The sequence below is a fragment of the Montipora foliosa genome, chromosome 3, assembly GCF_036669935.1.
Source record: "Montipora foliosa isolate CH-2021 chromosome 3, ASM3666993v2, whole genome shotgun sequence".
NCBI lineage: Eukaryota > Metazoa > Cnidaria > Anthozoa > Scleractinia > Acroporidae > Montipora > Montipora foliosa.
Window position 1 is genome coordinate 8,010,782 of NC_090871.1, and position 20,000 is coordinate 8,030,781.

At 37.8% G+C, this 20,000-nt stretch overlaps 1 protein-coding gene across 2 annotated transcripts in view; it reads left to right on the forward strand.

Annotated features, from left to right (window-relative positions):
* The window catches only part of LOC137996648 (uncharacterized), an 82,229-nt gene that overhangs the window by 4,593 nt on the left and 57,636 nt on the right, over positions 1-20,000 (forward strand). Inside the window, exons 1-5 of one of the 2 annotated variants that reach the window (XM_068842163.1) lie at positions 2,132-2,245; positions 2,373-2,576; positions 12,335-12,568; positions 14,612-14,845; positions 18,385-18,683. In XM_068842163.1, the coding sequence (XP_068698264.1) occupies positions 2,242-2,245; positions 2,373-2,576; positions 12,335-12,568; positions 14,612-14,845; positions 18,385-18,683 (975 nt within the window). In that variant the 5' untranslated portion in view covers positions 2,132-2,241. Of the gene's footprint in view, positions 1-2,131; positions 2,246-2,372; positions 2,577-12,334; positions 12,569-14,611; positions 14,846-18,384; positions 18,684-20,000 lie in introns of those variants that run through there. The other variant, XM_068842162.1, reaches the window with a different exon arrangement.

The following is a 20,000-nucleotide window of genomic DNA, read 5'->3' on the forward strand; positions in this document are numbered from 1 at the left end:
AAAACAGGGAAGACCAAGGACAACATGGAGAAGGACGGCGGAGAAAGAAGAGAAAAAGCGGGATGGAGTGAGGTACAAATGGCAGTGGCTGACAGAGATGGTTGGCGAGATTGTGTTGAGGCCTTATTTTCCACATGGCACGAAGAAGATAGTTAACAGGTTACAATGTCCACCGGCCGATTATGGATTATACAAATTAGCTTTTTCTTCCTCGACCGTTCGGTCGTTACAGCAAAATCTCAAACCTCGGCCTAGCTGTATTAACCTCGCTATCGCTCGGTCAATACGCCAATTAAGGCTCCAGTTTGAGATTTTGCTGTAACGATCTCACTCTCGGTTATTAAGTAGTTAATACACACTATTTACATTGCATTGCATTACATTACTCAGTCAATAGGGAGCTTAAGCACACGCGTTTTTGAAACGCGGATGGCCACCGGAAGAGAATATTTCGCGTTCCAGGGCAGTGGTGTCTCCCAGATTTTTATACCAATCATCTCTAATAGAGAAAAGATACTTATCAATGCAAATATGGTTGTGTGAAGACAAGTTAAAAGGGAAAACAGCTTACTTCCGGTTGCCGTCCACGTCTCAAAGAAGGGGATTTAAGCTCCCAAATACCGTACCGATGCGCTGATCAATACAGTACTTGCACTTGCACCAGAGGTCTGGCCAGAGGCTACCCCGCTGGAATAGCCTGCCTAGTTCGACTGTTCTTGCAATTACAGTGCTCCCTTTCCACATAAATGCTATTAATCACATGCAGAATTATTAAGCTTAATTACTTCCCTAGGCTTACTATTTGTCATTCACATACTCCTGCCTGTAGTTTGACCGTTAACTTCTTTTTAGCACTCCGTACAGTAGAAATACTTAAAGGACTTTACCACATATTTCCGCGGCTCTGTGCAAATCACCAAAGTTGAGGTTTTGATGACAACGTGAGCATGCAGGCAACCCTTTATTTTCTGTTTTTACTCTGAAACTGTTTGTACCAAAGTTTTTTAAGGATACTTCGTCCAGATTGTAAGACGTGAATAACATGGAATTTTTTTTTTTGATATCAAATAATTTCCCTCGCCTAAAGGCTAGGGAATTTATTTGATTTTGGACAAAACCCGCGCAAACTTATTCCCTAATTTCACTCGTCACTGTTTGATTACCCGTACTTATATTCAATTCACCCCAACAAAACATGTTTAATTAAACTGGGTTTAACAAAATGAAAAGCAGTCCCAGAAAAAATGTAGGACTGGCTTTGATTGTATGGGTACTGATGAAATACTTGTATTTTCCTTCTTACGAAAAAATCATATCTTCACCGCACGCAGTGAACATATCATTTTTATCTTTCACACGCGAAAATATAGGTGTCGTCATGTTAACGAACACGATTAGCCAATAAAACACGAGCTTCCCCTTCACTGTAAGAAACTTTTGTGCTTTGATAATTCTTCTCTACTAAATCAACACTTTTATTGCACAATTTTACATTACAGTGATTTTTGATTCATAACTTTCATATCTTGTATCACGTTACACCATATACGTGTTTTAGCGGTTGGTGACCAAGTTGTTTTAAATCTGAACATTTCATAAATACCTATATAACAAACAGAACATTACATGGCCGCTTGGGGATAATAAATTTTATCTTCTCGTGCTGAAAGTATCAGCACTCGAAGATAAAATTCGTATCCCCCCGCGGCCATGTAATATCCTCTATTTCAGGTGAGTTTCAATACATGCTTTGATCTGTGCTAAATTTGCACTCGACAAAAATCAGTATACATTATTTGAAAAGAAAGCACTGAAACCGTGTTTAACTAAACATGATTTTCACGATCATATCATACGCTCCTACCATAAAAAAGCCCTGGAAACTAGGGAAGCGTCTATCCCATAGTACTTCACATGTGGTGATAGTAATTTTCGGAACGCCCAGAGATTTTTTCTCGTTCAAGAGCATTACATTGGATTGTGGGAATGCGGAAATTAAGGAGGGGTTGGGGAGGGGTATGGGAGGGCCTTTTGCCTTTGTTGCCTTGGCAACTGGACTCAAAAAAGCGCGGATGCTGAGTTGAAGAAGTGTCCCACAATACTATTTGGGCAGAAATTGCGAGACTCCTCCAAAATTGCTCCGGGGAAAATTCCTTGCGAATTCTCGAGTTTTCTCCAGATGTGGGCCTATTTTGCGATTGCTATTGACTCCCTTTGAGCTTTTGTCTTAATTTTGTCGCCATGAGTGAGTATCGCTTACTACTTAATCCTTTATGTTATCAATTTTGGTGCAGCCCTAAACTGATCAACTATGTACGAGATAGCTCTAGATCGAAGTTGGAGAATTTAGAATTCCAAATCTCTCTTGCCAGGTAGGACAGCTCGTGTTACCTTTAAGTATGTCGCAGAACAAGACGACGAACTTAGTCTAGAAGTCGGAGCCATCATCAGAAATATAAAGGATGTGGATACTGGATGGTGCCAAGGAGAATTAAACGGGAAGACAGGATTGTTCCCTGACACCTTTGTAGAGGAAGTTGATATCACTCCAGACGTTGACCCTGCTTCAGACTCCGGTGAGAATCATTACAAATTTAACAACTCCTGTGACTTAAGTTTATAAGCCAGTGGGTCAGGGGTAATTTGGTTATACTTAGGGGTTGTTAATGGTATTTTTAAGGCTTGACTTGTCAAATGGGAATTGCTCGTTGTCTCTTTCGATTCTGTGCTGTTACAGCATAGCTTCAATGTTCTTGTATCAGGAACTAGATTATGCGTGAATGCGCACCAAGGCTTTTTCCAAATGACTTTAAATTTGCATATAGTTGTGAGTTTTCACAAGGAATGAATAGTTTGAATTGTCAGTTTTGAACAATTTCCTGATTGCCACATAACGACATGTATGTGTAATCCCATTGAAATAATTCAAACTACTGATTTGATCTGGCAGTTATCTCGATTGTCTGATCTTGTTAATTTCTAAAGGAGTTTGCATTCTCACTGTGATATGAGTATCACTTCCTTGTCATTTCACCTCAATTAAAACGTCCGAAGGTAAGACTTATTTGGTATGATCTGCAGCTATTGTAGGAATGTTTTCAAAATTAATGGTTTTTTTTTTTTATCAAGCTTTAAATTAATATTGAGATAAAAAATATTGGCTTCAAATGTTGTGTTTGTTTTACAAACTTAGAGTTATTGTACTGAACTATTACAACGAGAAAGTAATCTTTTTGAGGAATCATCCCTTGAGGGGCTATGGTTTAAAGAAATGGGAGTAACTGCAGAGTACCTGGTCACTATTGTGTTATTGTAGCGGCATCCTTTGAAGAACAAGGCATATAACAATACGTTCCATTCATATACAAATTTGTGGCCAGGTATTCTACTGTTTAGCTTAAAAATGTATTTGAGTCTTACTTACTATCAAAATAAATATTACATGAAATTAAGGTCAAATCTTGATTATCTAGACTTGGAAGCACTAGGGAAAATAGTTGGGGTAATTGTATCCCAGATAATTAAAAAATAATAAAAAAAATAAAATGGCGTAAGGCGAATGCAAAGAAAGAGTCACAAAAATTGTTATTCCAATCTTAATGTCCACTTTCTAGACATAAAATGGTCCCAAGAAAAATAAAAACAATGCTTATGCAAAATTTTGGAGGGCAAACAAAGAGTATAATGGAATTTTTGAAAGTGGCCTACAGCTGTATGCAACATCTCTATTTTGAAAGTAGCTGCATTCATCAAATCTATTCAATATTGTCTCAAAGTTTTCTGACTTTAAAATTCTGCAATACAGTATGGCAATCTAACTAGAAACATCAAATTTTTTAGAAACTTGATTATGTGGACTTTGATTTACCAGACATCTTGTCAAATGTAAATTGCTCAAGGTCATTTTTGGTTCCGACTTTTTCTTCAATGTTAATAAAAAAGGAGAAACTGCCACTGAATTATTTTTATCAAAATCTATGAACCATCAAAACATTACTTAACCCATTGTCTCCTGGGGGCTCCCCACTAATGAATAAAATTGTCTGGTGTTAGATAGAGTAAAATACTACGGTTAGGTCTGGCCAGTTTAGGCCAGTTTGGGTATCGAAGGGCTAAAATATTTCCTTTGGTTGTTTTTCTTGAAGAAAGGACAGTTTTTCTTTTAAGGTTGGTGTTAGGGGAGCAGGGCTGGCGCAGTGGTGAGAACACTCGGACTTGATGCCATGTGGGGTTGTTTTTGTTGGTTCTCTACTCTGCTCCTAGAAGTTTTTCCCTCTCCGCAAAAACCAACATTTGATTTGCTTTGTTCTGATTTCAGTTGATTTGTAGTCTCCACAATCAGTAGAAAACGTGTGCTTGGCTAAATAACCTTGAGACGTGCAATTGAAGTGAATTGTTATCATTCTCCATTTACTGTGGCTCTGGGCTCTGGCTGTTCCCATGCTAACATTCATCTCAAGGAAGCAGGTCATAACAAATAACCAAGGGTCCCCTGGAGACACTCTCTTGCTACTTAAAGGTCAATCACCTTCCTTAAAATTCTGGCCATTCCCAATGGGGTAGTTTTCTGCAACAGTCCAATTCTTACCCTAATCCCCAATTTTTCAATCCATTGTCCAAGTCTCTTAGTAACACTTCCAAGAGCCCCTACAACAACCGGTATAATTAATTTTTCACACTCCACATTAATCTAATCACCCACGTCAAATCTTGATATTTTTCGATTTTTTCAAGTTTTTTTTCATGTACCCGACTATCTCCAGGTATATTAATGTCCAAAATTATACACTTGTTCTCCTTCTTGCTCACTATGATGATGTCAGGTCTTCTTGCTTCAACGATGTCATCACAATCATTGCAATGTAGGTGTTCATATCCCAAAGTAATACTTCACCATTCTCCACAAAACCTTCTGGCACATGTTCTTACCACTTTTCCTTCCTTTCAAGCTGGTGTAACTCGCACAACTACCAATGTACATGTATAATCCTCGCCACATTATTAATGTATGTCATCTTTTATGTTCCCTCAGGGCCAACTTTTTGCACTCACTAGATAGCATACATGTAGTCACTCTCTCTCTTTTCGCTGCACCTTTTACAAATGTACACAGCAGTAACACAGCAGTGCTCTGCTAAATAACCTTGAGCCTTAAATAAAGCGATTATTATTATTATTACTATTATCATCATTATTACTGGGTTGCCAGTATGGCAAACCAGTTGGAATCTGTGTTTGGTTTCGTGTTTTTTTTATTATTTTTTTTCCGTGTCGGTAAAAGTCTTGCCTGTCACTCCCCTGCTAAGTAGTGGCTTTTTGCATAGAGTCTTGTTCGTGTATTTTGTTAGGTTTGAGGAGGCTGGGGGAATACATAGATTTCCTTGGTGCACACAGATGAACGTTTAATTATTAAACCCGCAATGGCGTCGAAAGTCGTGGTAACGGGGATGGCGTTTTAGTGGAAAAATATACCTTTATGAGATCAAGAATGGAACGTCAATTGGAATAACGAAACAGGCGGGGAAAATAAATATCTGGAATCTTAAAAGCGACGAGGGATGGTCTTCGAGAACAATTGCGGTCGGATATGAGAAAGTGTGTGTTGTTTCTAATCTTATTTTATAAACTGTGCTGGTATGTAGAACACTGACAGTAAGTGGGAAATTGAGTATGGGTGTAAAAGGAATCGAATGTCTTGAATGTATCACAGTGTTTACCGAAGTGGCATCTCATTTGTCTGGCAATTTGCATTTAATTTGCAGTCAAGCTGTACAGTTTTCAGGTAAAAAAATAATTGAAAATGTGACAGTGAAGAATTATTGGAAAGAAAGGTTGTTGTCTATTTTGTGCTTTGGAAAGGGTTCTTTAGGAAAGAGTTCAATCTTGAACTGAAAAATATATTTATTTGCGTATCGTATGGTTTGTGAGACGGATTGTTTCTTGTTTGCAGGCACGGAATTGGAATAGAAAGGGTTTTTTTTGTCTCCAATAGCAAATATTTTGTTAGTTTCAATCAATTTCATGCTGGAAAAGGTTTTTGTGAGATGTTTCAACTGTTGTGATTCATTGTGCTGTGTAGTATTCGAGTTTAACTAATTTGCATATGTGAGTTGAAATTTAATACGCATTAAATAAAGATGACAGGAATTTGTAGGCATGATCGTTCTGGCAAATGATTACAGCTGGCGATCGTTTTTAATTAAGGTCAGAAAAAGATTTCAGTACAGTCACTCTTGTGTAAAATGAAGTTATTGTTAACTTGAGAAAACAACAATAGGGTCGTTTATACGAGAGAAAATAAGCCGCGGCTTACTCTGGACGCGGCGTACATAATATGCGAAAGGAACTATTTATACGAGTATAAACTCCCAGCTATTCAGTTGAAATATTATTTCTCGCCATTGGCTTCGTTTGCGTGATCATTTACTGGTGTTGACATTTAGGAGGTAGTTGTTTGGTTCTAAACGAGTAGGAATAAAACGACCAGGAATGAGCGAATTTTAGTGGGTGTGCGATAGCAACACGAGACAGGAGTCGAGAGATTCTAACGATAGACAGAAAAGTAAACGAAGGGAAACAGGCGTTGGTGGTTTGTGTGAATTTATAGCACTAAGTGGATGGAAGTCGTCATGTTTTGATTGGGCAGCTTCAGAGACGTCCTTCTGAGGAAACAAGTTGTTAAAATAGCTAATTGTGATTGGAGAATTTCGATCCTAAGTATAATAAGTATAATAATGCCTTTTATTGACAGGCAAAACCATATGATTGAGCGTGACCATACCAAATATCATTTGTTTGCACGATCAAGTTGTGGCGAAGTGTGTAGCCCATGACAGTATGTCGTTTGTGAGCATATTGCTTTTTGTTGTATTAAGCTTCTTCCTCGGAACGCTCAAACAACTCACTTATGCACATGCCGTTTGCGGTAGACCCACACTAAAAGATGCTGTTGAGCGATTGGTTTGGCCGGGGTTGGTCCACAAACTGAAAGAAAGTTTATATGTTGAGAAAATGTGTACTAAATGAACAAATATGTGAAAATCATGATATGAACTGCACTGAAACCAAATGCCAAAGGAGAGAAGCACAGAACTGTGAAAGTTTCCTGAAGAAGAAAGTTCCTGATCTTAAAGTTAGTGCTAGCGGTATCGAGTCGCAGAGATGTACGCCTAGCCGGATGCATTTAGTTAAATTTCTGAAAAAGGTGAATTTTCTGTCTATTTGTATTATCATGGCTTTTTGTTTTCTGCTGTTGCTGAATCCCTTTGTATTTGGAGCTGTAACGCTATTTCATGTGCAATTACTTGTATCGTTTGCAATTATCCTCACTAGTGCTGTTGTTAGCATTTTTACTGGGTTGCCAAACCCAGTCGGAATCTCGGTTTCATTTCGTGGGTTTTTACTGGGTTGCCTATGGGCAAACCCAGTTGAGGTCTGCGTTTAGTTTGTTTGTTTTCTTTTTTCTTTTTTTTCTTTTTTTTTTTCCGTGTCGGTAAAAGTCTTGCCTGTCACTCCCCTGGTAAGTTTTGCCTTTGTGTATAGAGCCTTTTTCGCTTATTTTCTTAGGATCGAGAGGGTAGTGGAACTGCGTAGATTTCTCTGGTGGACACAGTAGAATCATCAACTTAGCCTGCAATGGCGTCGAAAGTCATGCAAAGCGAATGGCGTTTTAGTGGATCCTTAAACAAAATATACCCTTATGGAGCTCAATAATGGAAAGTCAGTTGGATAAACTAGGCATGAATCTCAAAAGCGACGAGTACTGGACTTCAACAACAATCTATCGCCCGTCGAGACGAAATCGAAGTGAGCAGTATTTACCTGAAGTACATGGTAATATGACACAATTGAGTTTCTTGTCTTCACGCACGCAATGAAATAGGAAGAGGTTTTCGCCTCTAAGAGCAAATATGTTGTTTGTTTCAATAAAATTTTTGCTGGAAAAGGATTCTGTGGTATTTTCTGCCTTTGTGAATTATAACATCATGTTGTGTATTGAATTTTCGAGCTTAAGGTTCAAATGTGATATGGGAGAAGTTTTTTAGTGTTGCTCTATAAGCAGGAAGGGTTCACAGGCCTGTTGGAAGCGTGCTTGAGTTTCAACAAAATGAGGCCCAAAATCAGTGAAAACTTGTGACACAGGTGAATAATAAAGCAGCTGCTATTTCCAAAATGATGGAATTACCTGGTGATAAATAACGTCGTACGCGTCTTGGAGAGTAAATTTTGACTTTGCATAAACAAGAGTTGGGCGATTGTGATCTTTGTTTTGACTTCGCTCATTTCATTGTCAAACTTTATAACACTCGACAGAAAAAGAAACTTACAAAAACCCGGTATCTTGCCATCATTTGACACAGATGCTTCACTGTTTGGCGAGTAAACATGCCGCGGTAACTTAATCACGACGCCCGCTGAATTCCTTCTGCTCTTTCTGAAAACTGTGTATCAATATTTATTTGCTTTTTCATCAATATTTGTTTTGCATAAAGCAAGCTAACAGAATCTGTACCTTGCTGAGTTCGCATTTGTTAGCGTTAATAGTATTTTCGGTCAGATGTTTCTGTTTTCCATGAGCGGTTTATTGTTTTGGTCTCCCATCCCAACACTAACCCCGCGAAACAGCGCTTGACTTCAGTGAAGTTTAGTATTACAAAATTTTCGGATGCTCATAGGGCACACTTGTGGTGAAAAGAAGTTGTGAGGGAACTTGAAAATTATCAACATGTCAGCCCAGAAGCCAAAGTTTCTCGTTTCTCTTTTATTTGTTATTCTTCAGAGACTGGAATGCTGTATTTCAATACCACACAATTCAGTGCCTTCTGATTTTCTGTAGCACGTACCACAGGCAAGCCAGTGTATGCTTCACAGAAGCATCTAGTTTTCATTATAATCACTTACATGTACAACTAATGGTTTTCATAAAGTCTGAGGAATTTTGTAAAACTCTTTGTGTAGTAACATTTTAATGTAGGGAATTTGAATAATAAACCAACGAGTGTCCAGTCCAAAACTGGCAGTTAAGAATTGTGTCTAAAGTTAAAAATGTTATACAGATCTATCATGACAAAAAGATTAATTTAGGCTCTTCTTGGTGGAATTGATATACTTGCACTTAAGTGTGGACTTAAGTGGTACTACATGCAACATTTTAAGATGCTTGGAAAATCCCAGGGGTAATCCAAGGGGAAATCCGTGGGCCCTCACGGTTGCTATAGCAGGGCTCCACACTAACAGTAGCCAACTAGCCACAGGCTAGTGAAATTTCAGTTTTGGCCAGTAGATTTTGAGCTTTCACTAACCTTTGGGACTAGTAAATATTGTGAAGCAGTGGAGTTCTGGACGAAAGCAAGAATGAAAATTATTCCTTATGGATAAGGCAAAAGGATAGAAAGAAACTGTGAGTGGATTCTGTGGAATGTACTGCCTTAGAAAACGATAAGTTGAAAAAAAAAACTGAGGAGGAAACCAACGGGATTACAGTTTCCCCACGCCAGGTTACAAACGATTAACCGTCTGTGAAATCATGCGGAACTTCTTGGCTGCTGTTTCCATATACACGTTTCCATATGCGTGTAACTCTTTCGTGAATAATCGCAAGCACCTTCCGAGAGCTTGATCCCAAACAGTTTGCGTAAATGGAAACACCTTTTACGTTCATCCCCTACCAATCACCGATAATCACCGACGATCGCAAACAAGATGCAAGAGATAGACATTTTCTATCATTACGTCTTGTTAGTAATGAGTAGAAATGCAAATGCCGGGAAACAACGATATGGAAACACAATCATAAACTGTTTCTGATTGTTTGCGTGATACGTTTTGACAAATTAGTGGCAAGTATAAGTAATGGAAATGGCGTCCGAGTACAATTGTGGCAATGACGATACTCCTCAAAACAGTGTGAATTTAATGAATAACAAGTAAAGCTATGATCCTTGCAGTTATGAACGCAATTTTGGCAATTGCGTAGAGAAACCTGAAAAATTCAGGACTTCAACGAGGTTTGAACCGGTGACCTTGCTATACCCACAAATGACCAGCTCCCAACGTCAGTGGCTTCATAGCTCAGTGTGTTAGAGTGTTGCACCAGTATTGCCCTGTCACGGGTTCGAACCACTTGCCCAAATTGCGTTCATAACTGTAAGGATCATAGCTTTATTTGATTTCATATCCACAGTTTCATACATGATTTGTTTCATATGTCATTTCATCGTTAATGAATATCGTAAGGGAATACCCTGCCAAATATACCTGTAGGAAAGTTCTCGATCACGAAGAGCCAGTTCCTACAGTATAATTTGATACTGGCTATGCTGCAGCCGTTGCTGCTCCTCGAAAATGTATCGGACCCAGAATCGGTGACGTCTCTTGACACTTTCTCTCTGCCTTCTTCCTCGCAACAACTTCAACATACACCTGTAAGAAGAAGTTGAACATGACCCAAAAACTAATTCTGCTTTCATGTTTGCGCCCTTTTGTTATGATGTCACGAGATGAAGTTGTGTAAAGCAATCACGCATATGGAAAACAGGATCACAAACACAAATGCAAAAATTGACAGCTAGTGTTTGTGACGTGTACATGTATATGGAAAGAGGCCACATACTTGTTTAGACATTTAATCCAAATATAATTTATTTCAAAAGAAAAAAAAGAGAAAGACATAATATGAAGTGACTTATCTCGTTTACTAGGAATGGTGAATCTCACATCAAAAGAGAGAAAACTTGCTCGCGAGCACTGTGGCCGCCGATTATTAATTGACTCCGAAAACCATTCAAGCATAAAGCGCATGAATTGCTGTTTGAAACTATTAAAAAGAAAATCTTACATGAGGGCAAGTCTGTCTTTCGAATTTCCTTTGTATCTAATTCAAGATATTATTTACCTGCATTCCGGTCCGTTTGTGCTTCATGTTTAGAATGGCGCTTTCAGGTTAAAATTTCAATCGCAATTAGCTCTAATCAAAGAAACAGCCTTTCTACAGACTTCCAAATGAGCAGTTTAGTTTCATGTACAGTTTATTTAGTTTATTCCACGTTTTCCATACTCCAGTGCATTTGTGAGTTCCAAAGTTTCGGCAACGGTTCTGTGAGAAGGAAGCCATACACTCCAGCATATTTGCGCCACTGTTGCGAGGATGGATATGAGAATATTTACTAAAGGCAGATTTGGAATTTTTTTCGTGTTATTTTTACAAATAAATGGAACTGTGCATGACGAGACTGGCTAGTGCAAATTTAGATTTGGCTAGTGAAATCAGACCTGATACTAGCCTAGTGGCTAGTGAACTAGAAAGTTAGTCTCAAGCCGTGTATAGTGTAAAATTTTTTCTTTGATAGAGTGTATCTTGGTGTCAGGAATATTGGTATCACTTTTGACAGTACCATGTCAATGCTGCCTCATATTAATACTGTATGTACATGTAAATCTGCATTGTATCACCTTCGTATTCTATCACGTATCAGAAAATTTATATCAACGGAAACTGCCAAAACACTTGTGCATGCCGAAATAAGCTGTTAAAAAACTACAGTATGTACAAAACACTGGTTACCAATAAAATTAATGAACGCATAAAGTTTAATGATTTGTCTCCCTCATATATACAAGTCTCCACCGTCCTTCAAGAACCCTCCGCTCATCTACATCGCGCTGTCTTATCCCTACCAGCTATAATTTGAAGTCTTATGGATCTAGAGCTTTCGCTGTCGCCTCGCCACAACTTTGGAATGATCTACCAGAACACATAAAAACTCTGATAATCTCCAGACTTTCAAAACACGACTTAAAACTTATTTATTCAAGGAAATTTTTGTATAACTTTTTCGTTTATGGATTTTTAATGTTAATTTTTCATGACTTGTAAAACGCTTAGATCACGTCTGGATAGGCACTATATATAGGCGCTATATATTATCTGCAGTATATTATTATTATTATTATTATTATTATTATTATTATTATTATTATTATCTTTCTTCATTGAGCAGTGCATTGAATTGTCTTGAAACCTTTGCTTCAAAACATTAGGTACCCAAAATACACATCCTTTAGGTATGGAACAATATTGGCTGGTACAAAATTATTATAATATAATTTTAGTACACTGTAATAATAATTTATAATTAAATTAAAGGTGCCAGTATAGGAATGTTGTAATAGCTTATTAGTAACTGTTATAGAAATAAGTAGTTGACATACTTCTCTGAGTGTGATTTAGGGGATGTTATATATTAGAAGGGGCTAGTATGTAGAATGACTTATTTCAAATCTTGACCTTAAAAATAATTATTTCTGATAATCTCAATTTTTTTGCCAATGACAGTTGCAGGAAAGGAGGCCAAAGTAACATTTGATTATGAAGCACATGATCAGGATGAGCTTACTTTAAAATTGGGTGATATTGTCCATGTTCTGGGTGAAGAAGAGCAAGGTTGGTGGAGAGGCCAACTTGGTGGCAAGAGAGGAGTGTTTCCTTCCAACTTTGTGGAAATCATCACTGACAACAATGTGGCAAAACCTAAAGACACGCCACTGGATCCAGCTAGAAAGCTTTCAGGTTTGTTACCAAATGGCTAAGAATGCATGTACGCTGTAGTATGTGGAGTGCTAAAATTAACAAATCGAAAGTGGTTCAGCGTTGTCTGTACTCGTTGTCACAGTGGTCAAAATGTTGTGGACAAAGAAAGTTCAACATACACCTGTAAGAAGAAGTTGAACATGACCCAAAAACTAATTCTGCTTTCATGTTTGCGCCCTTTTGTTATGATGTCACGAGATGAAGTTGTGTAAAGCAATCACGCATATGGAAAACAGGATCACAAACACAAATGCAAAAATTGACAGCTAGTGTTTGTGACGTGTACATGTATATGGAAAGAGGCCACATACTTGTTTAGACATTTAATCCAAATATAATTTATTTCAAAAGAAAAAAAAGAGAAAGACATAATATGAAGTGACTTATCTCGTTTACTAGGAATGGTGAATCTCACATCAAAAGAGAGAAAACTTGCTCGCGAGCACTGTGGCCGCCGATTATTAATTGACTCCGAAAACCATTCAAGCATAAAGCGCATGAATTGCTGTTTGAAACTATTAAAAAGAAAATCTTACATGAGGGCAAGTCTGTCTTTCGAATTTCCTTTGTATCTAATTCAAGATATTATTTACCTGCATTCCGGTCCGTTTGTGCTTCATGTTTAGAATGGCGCTTTCAGGTTAAAATTTCAATCGCAATTAGCTCTAATCAAAGAAACAGCCTTTCTACAGACTTCCAAATGAGCAGTTTAGTTTCATGTACAGTTTATTTAGTTTATTCCACGTTTTCCATACTCCAGTGCATTTGTGAGTTCCAAAGTTTCGGCAACGGTTCTGTGAGAAGGAAGCCATACACTCCAGCATATTTGCGCCACTGTTGCGAGGATGGATATGAGAATATTTACTAAAGGCAGATTTGGAATTTTTTTCGTGTTATTTTTACAAATAAATGGAACTGTGCATGACGAGACTGGCTAGTGCAAATTTAGATTTGGCTAGTGAAATCAGACCTGATACTAGCCTAGTGGCTAGTGAACTAGAAAGTTAGTCTCAAGCCGTGTATAGTGTAAAATTTTTTCTTTGATAGAGTGTATCTTGGTGTCAGGAATATTGGTATCACTTTTGACAGTACCATGTCAATGCTGCCTCATATTAATACTGTATGTACATGTAAATCTGCATTGTATCACCTTCGTATTCTATCACGTATCAGAAAATTTATATTAACGGAAACTGCCAAAACACTTGTGCATGCCGAAATAAGCTGTTAAAAAACTACAGTATGTACAAAACACTGGTTACCAATAAAATTAATGAACGCATAAAGTTTAATGATTTGTCTCCCTCATATATACAAGTCTCCACCGTCCTTCAAGAACCCTCCGCTCATCTACATCGCGCTGTCTTATCCCTACCAGCTATAATTTGAAGTCTTATGGATCTAGAGCTTTCGCTGTCGCCTCGCCACAACTTTGGAATGATCTACCAGAACACATAAAAACTCTAATAATCTCCAGACTTTCAAAACACGACTTAAAACTTATTTATTCAAGGAAATTTTTGTATAACTTTTTCGTTTATGGATTTTTAATGTTAATTTTTCATGACTTGTAAAACGCTTAGATCACGTCTGGATAGGCACTATATATAGGCGCTATATATTATCTGCAGTATATTATTATTATTATTATTATTATTATTATTATTATCTTTCTTCATTGAGCAGTGCATTGAATTGTCTTGAAACCTTTGCTTCAAAACATTAGGTACCCAAAATACACATCCTTTAGGTATGGAACAATATTGGCTGGTACAAAATTATTATAATATAATTTTAGTACACTGTAATAATAATTTATAATTAAATTAAAGGTGCCAGTATAGGAATGTTGTAATAGCTTATTAGTAAACTGTTATAGAAATAAGTAGTTGACATACTTCTCTGAGTGTGATTTAGGGGATGTTATATATTAGAAGGGGCTAGTATGTAGAATGACTTATTTCAAATCTTGACCTTAAAAATAATTATTTCTGATAATCTCAATTTTTTTGCCAATGACAGTTGCAGGAAAGGAGGCCAAAGTAACATTTGATTATGAAGCACATGATCAGGATGAGCTTACTTTAAAATTGGGTGATATTGTCCATGTTCTGGGTGAAGAAGAGCAAGGTTGGTGGAGAGGCCAACTTGGTGGCAAGAGAGGAGTGTTTCCTTCCAACTTTGTGGAAATCATCACTGACAACAATGTGGCAAAACCTAAAGACACGCCACTGGATCCAGCTAGAAAGCTTTCAGGTTTGTTACCAAATGGCTAAGAATGCATGTACGCTGTAGTATGTGGAGTGCTAAAATTAACAAATCGAAAGTGGTTCAGCGTTGTCTGTACTCGTTGTCACAGTGGTCAAAATGTTGTGGACAAAGAAAGTTTTTATTTCAGAGAGTGACCAAAATCATGACACAAAGAAAGAGCAAGCATTATCAATAACTTTTTCGCAATGTGATTGGTTTATTTCCCAAAATGAGCGTTCCTGATTGGCTATTACATTGCGTGACAAATTGACGCGAGCATGATGTGAGCAGCGTTGTCTGGACTCTCATCAACAACAACAAATTATCCAATCAGAATGTGAGATTACAAGCAATTGTTGTAAAAATCCTAATTATTGGAATAAAGCAATGCCCTGTCTTCATAGTACATGTATATGTACTTGTAAATCACAGGTCACTTTCAGATACTGGAAAACAGAAGGGCTTACAGTATATATATTTCTGGTCAGGAAAGCAAGGTTTATTATCAAAGTTTTCTCTTGTTATTTCAACTGCATCGCTAAATGGAGGTTGGGTGGCTGGGATATACCAGGGGCTTCCACTGGAGGGCAGCCAGCCAGCTAGCAACCCAGCCATGAGCCCCCACACCAAGCCAAAGGACCTGGACTAAGCAAAGCTGCTGGAGACAAAGGGGCTCATGGCTGGGGATAGCCAGAGCCTTGAGACCACCAAAACCTGAGGCACCCATACTCCTACGACTGCAGCTGCGAAACTAACAGAAAATCACTTATGTCTGACAGGTAAAACTATTTCAGTCTGCTATCAGACATTATAATAAATTATTAGGATTGGCCATCTATCAGACATTATAATAAATTAGTAGTATTGGCCATCTACAGCATCTCTTTAGTGTTTGTGTAACTTACGGTTTTGATACTGGAAGTAGAATAAGAAATGACTGTGTACTGAAAAAACAATTATTTTGTGTATCACGTTTTAAGTGGTTGCAACTCAAGGGTTAACAGACTGAGTTTCTTGTTATTCAAAAGACCCTACCTTTTGTTTCCGTGCCAATTAAAATAAGCATCGACAGATGTTACTGGTTTTTTTTCTGTCACACAACACTCAAAGCATGTCATGGCATTGTGTTTATTTTTGTTGTGTCTATTAAATTACCGTGAACCATGTTTGGAGACAACATCCAGCACCCAATACAATACATACAATACATACTTAATTGACCACTCCCCATAGGGGCTTTTCAGGGCCAATGAAACACAATCAACAAAACCACAGAACAGAACAACAACTGTTAAGAATCCCAACTGGCCAGAGGCAAACCATTTGGCTATTTACAAATGCAGCAGGGAAGTTGAACCAGGGATTTCCAGGGTCAAATTCAGTGAGTGGTCACAGCGGGCCTTGAACCTGGGATCTCCGGATGTCAAGGCAAGCGCCCTAACCACTGGACCACACTACCTCCCAAGAGAAATCCAATCTCTGACTAGCGGTTTATTTCCCGTAATTTCCACTATTTACAAGCATCAAGGGGTCTTAGTTGCTAAGACCCTAGTCGTTGGTACAGCTGTAGGTCTTTTTTGTAACACCCGTGAAAATTTCACCCAATTCTTAGCCATTGCTAACCTATACACTGTTCCACATTCAGGACTTGGCTCATAGAACCCTTTGATTTGACTTTTCAGGGGTACAGCTGTAATGCAGATTACCAAACATGATTATAATTCACGGAAGAAAATTAATCTTCATAACAGATGCAATTTAATTCTATGCACTTTTTACATTCACTCAGAATCAGAGTGTACATAAGTTATTATAAGAAGCGTTCGTGTACATGTAGAACATCATTGCTCTGTCCATTTTTCACTACTTCCTACTTGATCAGCGGTTTTTGGGAAGTAGTGGAAATGTACATGTATATTATGAGCCAGATTTGAAAACACAGCAGGCATAATTTCAGTGGTCATGAATTTTATATGCATCTGGCATTTGGTCTGATTTTCGCTGCTGAAACCAATGGACTATAACATACATGTATGACATTCCATATTAATATATCTCTCACGACAGATAGAAGGCACACTATGACTGGCTACTTTTAATAGCGGGTTGTATTCTTCAGTATGGCCTGCTAAGTTTGAAATTTTGATGCAGCGTCATTAATTCTTTAAGCAAGTTTTTCATATTGTCTATTTTGAGATAAACTTGTGAAACTACTTGAATCTTGTAGGAAACTACGTACTTCAAAAAGTCAATAAGATTTATTTGTTTTTCAGGTTTTTACGCACGCTAATCATTTGTGACAGTTGAACGTTTCTGTTGCCTTCAACTAGTCTCTCCTTTCCCATATGCCTTATTACCTCAGAGATATACCGTGTTTACCCGTGTATAAGTCGACCCCCACCCCCATTTTTTATGGCAAAAAAAACAATTTGTTAATTTCTTTGCTAAATGTTCATGGGATACTAATCTTGAATTCTTCAATTTCCGGAACTGTGGATTCACAAAAAATTAAGGGCCTCAAGGGCTTAATAGTTTTGTGGTTCAGCGGTTGTTGTATGTGCGGGCGTTTTGTCCTTGAATTTCGAAAAAGTTCTCAGAAAATCGAACATGTAAACCTCGAACTAACCTGTTTTGTTGTTCAAGGATAAAGGGCTTTAGAGGATAAGCACAACATCACAGAAGCAGGAGTCAATCTTTGAAAATAGCTTAAAAAACGATGCGAAATGTGCAAGGTTTAATTGGTCCTTGACTTATAATTTCTCACATGGCAAACAAAGCAAAACTCATAAACCAAACAATACAAAGTTTGCAAAAGCATTTAAATCATCCAGGTTTGTATAAAGAATAAAAAACAATCATTACCAATCAGCATTTTCAGGCAACACGAGTGATGATCATGCTTGCACGCAAACACGAGGTATTGCGCCAGGTTACTAAGCCGTTGAAGGATCGCATTTTATTTGAAGAAACAAGAATGTTTTTTAGAGCTTCCGCCTTTGGAAAACGAAAATTTCCAGTGTCTATTTCATATTATTTTGTGCTTGTGAGTATCTTCAACATTTAAAGTAAAACAAATCCTTTTTCATTTCAACTGGAATTGCTTAATTACATTCATTGTGAAGCCTTTCGTCCACTACGTTCGTTATGCCCAAAGAACACATTATATGATGTTAATTTTGAATAAATTATTTAGCTGGAACTTGGCTCGAAATCTTTGACCCATGTATAAGTCGAGGGCGATTTTTGCAGCTTCTTTTGATGCCATAAAAGGTCAACTTATACACGGTTAAATACGGTAGTTATAATAAATATCTCACTAACCTCATCTTCTCAGTCTGTTCTGTACATGTAAGTTACGGATTCTCATTTTCCTGTTGATTTATGGCTTCGTGTTTGGGCCATAAATCAGTGGGAAAAATCTGGGCCGTAACTTGAATGTGCAGTACGCACTTCGAACTCGGTTAGTTGGAGGTACATGTATGTAGTCTAATGCATTACCAATTCAGCTGACCAGTGGGTTTTTTTCCGGTTTTAATTACTAACAGGGGAAACATCACCTCTTGAGAAAAAGACCACTAGGAATGAAGTTGTTGGTGGTCTACATGTAAATGATGATGAGGAAAGTGGAATAAAAAGAACCTCTAACTTTGGGGCTGCAGCAAAGAAGTTGCCTGGTGGAGGAATGGGTTTTGGCAATCTCATCAATCCTAAAATCTTGGCTGAGAAAAAACTGAAGAAAGTTCATCAGGATGAGAAGAGAGAGAACAAAGGAAAAACAGAAGAGGCTTTTGTGTCAACCACCGAACCAAGCAAGCCATCCCTAGTGAAGACTAAAACACCTGTGGTAAGTTTGTCATTGTTAACTTTTTTTTAATTTATGTGTTATTTAGGGCTGTCAATGAATAGGCCACTTGCACTAAGAGGTCACGTGACCAATGCTTCCCTTAAACAGTGAGTTGTAATCTTGCTGTTGCCAAAAATTGACAGAACACATAAAAATTATCTTACACGCGAAATTTGAGAGGAAACGCATTTAAGGGAGATATTTTATGGTACTTTGATTTTTCAACAGAGTAGCATGATTTGTCTTGGCCGCCATGTTGGAGGGCATACTCTTGCCCTCCAACATGGTGGCCAAAACTACTTTTTGCTTTTATCTTGTTAACTGTTTGATGGTTGAGTTCAAATGTGCCATAAACGTTACCACATCATCTTTTCAACATTTTCCTTGAAGTTCAAGTGCAAAATTTGTCTCAGAAAGCGGTAATTCATAATTTTACAAAGTCAAGTTTTGGTCACGTGACCAGTTACGGACTTTCTCATTTTAAGCAAATGGTGCGGGTTTGAAAAACCAAATCACTATTATTTTGTTTAAGAGATGACCCACTAATAGTGTTTCGAAGGCAAAATCATGTAACTTTCATTTTCATAAAAACGATGTCACATGACCTCTTAGTGCAAGTGGCCTATTTGAAAGTAGAAGGCTTACAATAATAAAAAGTAAGTGGCCATGAAAGTGAGCTTGGCTCACTTGACTGTGGACGGAAAAACTGGGAACTATTCAGTTAAATGTTCCAAGTACTCCACACCATTCACACAAACGGTTGAATGTGGGTAGTTTTGTCATGATTTTTCTTGTTTAACCTTCTTAAAATATGCCAAGACGGGGAGAAAATTTTTCAAAAGCTTTGTCGATGATAATTTAACAAGTGTAAGATTTTTCATCTTGACTGGTGGTAAATTGAGGTGAAAGTAGCCGGCTGAAGATGGCTTGCTAGCTGGTGGTTTTGGCCGGCTCCCAGCCCTTATTGACAACGTTGGTTATTTTATTATTATATAAACTTCACTATAGGGTCAGAACAATGTACAGCATGAAGAAGGGAGCAAGGACGGCTTAGCGATTATCAACCCGTGCCTTCCACCTCTGTGAACCCGAGTTCAGCTCCGACCACAGAGTCGTATGTGGGCTGAGCCTGAGTAAACGGTCGATCTCAGTCTGACTCAAGTTTTTTCTTCAGGTACTCAGACTGGTTTTCCTCCCTCATCAAAATTGACTTTCAATCAATTACATCCTGTAGCAGGCAGATACCCTCAATGGGGATAACCTGTGGTATCCTTTCCTTTCATTGAATTGAATGAATAAAGTTGAATTAATTAAATT